At 58.9% G+C, this 6328-nt stretch overlaps 1 protein-coding gene across 1 annotated transcript in view; it reads right to left on the bottom strand.

Annotated features, from left to right (window-relative positions):
- The window catches only part of TNPO3 (transportin 3), a 19959-nt gene extending 15386 nt beyond the window's left edge, over window positions 1–4573 (bottom strand). The window contains exons 1-4 of the mRNA XM_031065135.1: window positions 4382–4573; window positions 2334–2534; window positions 1673–1746; window positions 871–1027 (exon numbers count right to left, since the gene is read on the bottom strand). Of these exons, the coding sequence (XP_030920995.1) occupies window positions 871–1027; window positions 1673–1746; window positions 2334–2534; window positions 4382–4573 (624 nt within the window). The remainder of the gene's footprint in view (window positions 1–870; window positions 1028–1672; window positions 1747–2333; window positions 2535–4381) is intronic.
- Window positions 4574–6328: the final 1755 nt, after the last annotated feature.

Here is a 6328-nt window from a genome sequence, read left to right as displayed (position 1 = left end):
GCAGGGACACAGCCAGCCCTTGGTGATCCTGTGTCAGCTCTGAGCAGCTGCAAGCACCACAGCGAGGTGACACTGCCTGTGTCCCCAGCATGTCATGTCAACCAGGATCTCCCAGGGATCCTGGGAAAAGCTGGGGCTGGACATGGCTGGAGGGGACAGCCCAGTGTGGGGGGCCCCTGATGTGGCAGCTGGGATATCCCAGGGGTCCCAGGAAAAGATGGGGCTGGAGAGGACAGCACGGTGTGGGGGACTCCTGATACTCCAGCCAGGATCTCCCAGATGTCCCTGGAAAAGCTGGGGCTGGCAGGGCAGGGTGGCCCTGGAAGGGGACTCGAGGAAGGTGAAGGAATTTCACAGTGAGCAAGAACTTGCTCAGACAACTTCTCCCAGAAGGAGCTGGGCTGCCCTGATGGCTGCAGTGGCACTGGCAGGGAACTCTGCTGGGATAAACATGGAATGAGGGAAGAGGCTTGTCCAGCAACACCTGAGCTGCTGGGCAGAGGGCACAGCTCAGCTCCATCTCTGGACACAGGATAAAGCGAAGCAGCCTTGAGCTGTGCCAGGGGAGGCTCAGGTTGGATACTGGAAAAATTCCTTCCTGGAAAGGGCTGTCCACCCCTGGCACAGCTGCCCAGGGAGGTTTGGAGTCCCCATCTCTGCTGGGATTTCAGAGCCGTGTGGAAGTGGCACTCGGGGACACGGTCAGTGGTGGCCCTGGCAAGGCCCCAGTGCCCTGAGGTGGGCTGGGCGCTGTGGGGCAGGCTGGGTGCCGTGGGGCAGGCTGGGTGCCCTGAGGCCGGCTGGGTGCCCTGAGGCCGGCTGGGCGCTGTGGGGCTGCCCCAAAGCGGGCTGCAGCTGGAGGCTGCTCACCAGCAGTGACACCACGGTGCTGGAGTAGTAGGCCAGGGCCTCGATGATCTCGGTGCGGCGGTTGGCGCCGATGCGCAGCGAGCGGCTGTGCAGCTCCTCGGGCAGCACCGTCAGGATCTCCAGCAGGAAGGGCAGCGACGTCACGTCATTGCTGTACCTGCCATGGGGCACAGGGGACACCTCAGCACTGGGGAGCAGCACAGACAGGGCTGCAGGGCACCCCGGACCACGGCAGGGCTCTAAGGCCCCTTCCCACCCCACGCATCCCAGGGATTCAGCAACGGTCCTGCCTCAAGGACAGGCAGTGTCCAGCCACAGCCCTGCCAGGAGGAGCCTCCAGGATGGCTCAGCCCACATTTCCTACAGAGCAGTGCCAGAAGCTTTCCCAGCTCTGGGAATCCAGGTGCCACTGCCTGGACCAATCCCACCCCCTCCTGTTGCCAATGGATTCAGGGTGGTGGCAGCCCCAGGGGCTGCTGCTGTCACTGTGCAGCAGTGTGTGGCATCCCATGGGGACATCTGGGGACACCCAGGAGTGACTGGCTCCAGCCCCACTGCTCCATCCCACAGCACAGACACAGCTGAGGGAAGAGGGATTGTCCCTAACAAAACAGGGATGAGGAAAAGCGCTGAGTGTTGGGCTGTGAGCACGGAAGCGTGCACAGCAGACAGCCCCTCCTGCCACCACCCAGGGCAGCTGAAATCAACCATCACGGGAGAAAAACTTCCCTTTCCTGCACTATGCCTGCCTGACACAGCCCACAGAGCAGTGCCCAGGCCAGAGGCAGGAACAGTCACTCACTTCTCCACCAGTGTCTGCACACAGCCCTTCCACGAAGCCATCTGCAGGGCAAGGTCAGCTATTGCCAGAGCGAGCTGGAAGGGAATGAAAACACATGGATCAGTGTGGGGAGTGCTGGGATGTGCCCAGAGACAGGGCTGGCAGGCAGCTCTGGAAGCCACCCCAACATCCCTGCCAGCAAGTAACTCAGGAATCATTCCCAACACGGCTCATGGGGTGGGAACTCTGGGATCCATCTCCCCCATCCCTGTCTGTGCGCAATCCCTGTGGTGAACCGCGGAACACCGGCTGCCCCGAGGGCTGACGTTCCCTGCCACAGCATTCAGGGGCTGCAGGAGCACCCTGGCTCAGCCTGCAGGTGCCAGGCCCCCCAGTGCCACAGGAATGTATGGATAGTGGGAATGAAGGGTGCAGGGAAATGCCCCTGAGCACCCAGGGCACTGCTAGGTTTGGTCTCCATGGCAGGGCACAGGAAAACCCCTGCTCCTCCTCTCCAAACAGCAAACGAGGATGAAGTAATGGACGTAACTAGAGGAACCAAGTGATGAAGGAGGGAAATCAATCTTGTGCCAGGCCAGGAGCAGGGATCAGCCTTCCCTGTTTTGCAGCCCAGGGAGAGTGACTGCCAGGAGCAGCTCCATCCCCCCCTGCCACCACCAACCTGTGTGACAATGACCGGGGACAGGTCCTTCAAGTTCTGGATGTGGGACAGCAAAGAGTCCCGGAGTGAGGCGTGGGAATCCGTGGGGAGTTCATAGAATGAAGTTTGGATCTTCATCTTCATGGTCTGCGCCGCAAAGTAGCAGGACTCCACATCCTGGTGGATCTGCAGCAGCTGGTCCGAGATCTCCCAGGCATGGACCTGTGGGAAAACCACGCTGTGCTCAGTGGGCAGGGCTGGGGGGTCAGGGTGCTGCAGACAGTCCAAATTCCCAATGGACACACAGCCCTGTCCTGCCAGGGTGAGTCCAGAGAGGCCCCGGAGCTGCTCCAGGGCTGGAGCCCCTCAGTTCCCAGGGAGCCAGCCTGGGAGAGCTGGGGGTGCTCACCTGGAGAGGAGAAGGATCCAGGGAGAGCTCAGAGCCCCTGGCAGGGCCTGAGGGGCTCCAGGAGAGCTGCAGAGGGACTGGGGCCAAGGCCTGCAGGGACAGCACCCAGGGAATGGCTCCCACTGCCAGAGGGCAGGCATGGATGGGATCTTGGGAATTAGGAATGCCTGGCTGGGCTGGGGACACCAGGCCCACATGAGGGCCCACACCAGGACTCCAGAGCTGAACACAGATGTGCCTGAGAGCTGGAGGAGAGCCAGGCAGGAGCCCAGGGCCTGCCCAGCCTCGGGGCAGCTCCAGCCCATGCCAGGCTGGTCTGAACCCAAAGGCTCTGTCCTGAGTGTGGGATTGGGGCACTGATGAGCCAGGGAAACACCAGGCAGACTCCAGAGCCCCTGGCTGGGCTGGGGCATGGGAACAGACCCACTGCATCCCACAGTCACTGAGGGTGGAAAAGGCCTTCAAGACCATTGAGTCCAAGCTGTGCCCCATCCCCACCCTGTCCCCAGCCCACAGCACTGAGTGCCATCCAGTCCTTCCTTGGACACCTCCAGGGACGGGGACTCCAAACCTCCCTGGCCAGCATGGTTAAAAATCCCAAATCCAGCTGTGGAAAACCTGGGAACAAAAGCTTGAGCCAATTCCACGAGCTTCACAGCCATTGTGTCTGACAGCCTTTGGGCCACAGGACTTCCCTGAGCTCAATCCAGAGTGAATAAAACCTCTGCATCCCTAAAGCCCAGCTCTGGCCCTCATCCCAGCCTCACTAATGAAGGCCATTCCATCACAATCCTTGGCCAGTCACTCCAACAGCCAAACAGCCCTTTGTAATAAACCACTGCCTGCTCACCCTTGCTTCCAGCTGTGTTCCAGCCTGGAAGACAAAATAATCCCCTTCCCAAACCTCTCCCCCAGGCAGGACAGCCGTGCCCAGAGGCTCCACCCCCACCAATGCTCCAGACCCAAACCCTGGGCCAGGGCTCCCAGGGCTCTCCAGCGTCGCACAGGGCAACCAGAGGGCAACACCAGGCAGGATCAGCATGATCCAGGCTGATTCCCAGGAAAACCCAGTCTCCTGCACACGGAAAACATTATAGCTGGCAATAGCACAGGGCCTAGCTCCTTGTTGTCATCTTATTGCAGAAGTCCCACACCTTCTGGGTGATTTGGCATGAGCAGCTCCTCAAAGCACAGACTCCTTCTTCACAGTACAACCAACAAACTCCATCTCTCCTCACAGCACAAGCAACAGACTCCAACTCTCTCCTCAACCAGCTAACCCACTCTTTTGTAGCACTCTTCTTCTTATTGGACACAGCTGTAGCCTATTAAGAGTAGACCTGTTCCTAATCTTTGGTGATTAGTACAGCTGCAACTGCTCAGGTGTGAGATTACCTTCTGCACTATTCTCTTACATGCTATCTCTCCACAGCTCCTGACTCCACTCCCAGAATTTCTGCTAGGAGCTCTTTCCACGGGCACTGGAGCCTGGAATGCAGCTGGAGCCAACTGCAGAACCCAAAGGGCCCGGACAAGCTGGGGAGGCTGGGACCCTCAGCACCCCCCGTGCTCCCCTCTCCTCTCCCTTCCTCCTTTCCACAGGATCCTCTGAGCTGGAAACCCACAGAGCCCATCGAGTCCAACAGTTCCCCAGCACTACCGAGGCCACACTGCCCTTTGTCCCCATGTCCCCAGGTGCCACATCCCCGTGGCTGCTCAGCCTCTCCAGGTTCAACCCCACGGCCAGTGGATCCATCCCTGCCACATCCAGGCAGCAGCTCGCCACAGCTTCCCACGGGACACTGCACATTTTCCCCATGGAGTGCTGGTCCATCACCACCCCTGAGCACATCGTGGTCAAGGAGAGCCCCTGTGCTGGTCCATCACCACCCCTGAGCACAGCATGGCCAAGGAGAGCCCCTGTGCTGGTCCATCACCACCCCTGAGCACAGTGTGGTCAAGGAGAGCCCTTGTGCTGGTCCATCACCACCCCTGAGCACAGCATGGCCAAGGAGAGCCCTTGCAGAGCCTTCAGACAAGCTCCTCTGCTGTTTCCAGGCTCTGCTCCTCCTTCCCCAGCTGCCTCCACGACAGGGCCTGTAACTCCAGCTACCCCTGGTGTAAAACCCGCCTGGAATGACTCTAACAGGAGTGAGAAAAGCCTGGAGCCACTGCTGTCATTATCGTCCCCCCTGGATTTATTTATCCTCACAGGGAATTCCCACACTGGGAATAAACAAGAAGTTAAACTCCACACCAGAATCCCACCAAACCCTCTCAGTAAACTTTTTTCCCCTCAGTTAACAGCCTGGTAATTCCCAGTTTGGATGGACACAGTGGCAGACACAGGAGATCCTCCCAAACCCACCAAGCCCAGGGCACATGGACAATCCATCTGGGAGCCCAGCTCAGCAAAGAGCACAATTATTAATGGGCTGTGAGCACCAATGACTACAAGAACCTGTTTCTATGCCTGAAACTCCTCATGGCACATTCAGGAATTCTACAAAGTCAAAGGATTTCCTTCCCAGAAAGCACTTCCTGAACCCCCACTGAAACCCAAACCAACCTCCACTCGATCCACACCAGAACCCCAACACTCAGCTCACAGCCATGGATCCACGTGGAACATTCCAACCTCCACTCGATCCACACCAGAACCCCAACACTCAGCTCACAGCCATGGATCCACGTGGAACATTCTCCCAGGGCTCTGCTCCAGACACAGGATGCAAACTCCAGCCATGAAGCTGGGAAAGCTGGGACAAGGCCAATCCCACAATGGGTACAGCTCCTGTGCCTGAGGAAACCCCAGCTAGTCTGCAATCAGCCTTCACACAGCTCCCAGCACACGGCTGGCTGAAGGAGCCTCAGATTCTGGGATTTAGGTCAACTTGCACCGAGCTCCCCAGTGCTGTGCAGGCTCAGAGCTGCTCTGCCACGTCCAGCCCCATTTCCCAGGAACAGCCAGCAGGAAAGGGAGAACGAGGCTGCTGGGGAGCTGAGGGACAAACCTGAGCCCTCCAGACCCAAAAGGGAACCCCATGTCCTGCCAGAGATCCCAGTGATGGGAATTGCAGGGATCTCACTCAGGTTCAAGGGTCTCCAGTGCCAAACCTGAACCCCCAGAGTGTGACCCAGGCACCCAAACTCAGCTTTAGGCTTTGCCTTCTCATCCCCACCATGGGATGTATCCCACAGATACAATTTCAGAAGGCTTCACCCCATCCAGAGTAACACCACACCACTTCAGAAGGCTGCAGGCATCTGCCTTGCTGTTCTTTGCCCACCCTTTTATGCCCTCATGTTGATGCATGGCACCTGTGTGCCCTCTGCTCCCTGGGTGGGTGCTCAGCACACCTGGGCAACCCATGGCTCACAGCTGTCAGTGCTGCTCACCTGGGCACCCCATGGCTGTCACTGCTGTCAGTGCTGCTCACCTGGGCACTCCATGGCTGTCAGTGCTGCTCACCTGGGCACTCCATGGCTGTCAGTGCTGCTCACCTGGGCACTCCATGGCTCAGTGCTGTCAGTGCTGCTCACCTGGGCACTCCATGGCTCAGTGCTGTCAGTGCTGCTCACCTGGGCACTCCATGGCTCAGTGCTG

Source organism: Geospiza fortis, unplaced genomic scaffold (genome assembly GCF_000277835.1).
Source record: "Geospiza fortis unplaced genomic scaffold, GeoFor_1.0 scaffold30, whole genome shotgun sequence".
NCBI lineage: Eukaryota > Metazoa > Chordata > Aves > Passeriformes > Thraupidae > Geospiza > Geospiza fortis.
The sequence above is the reverse complement of the archived record's forward strand: the minus strand, read 5'-3'. Positions and strand labels throughout refer to the sequence as shown.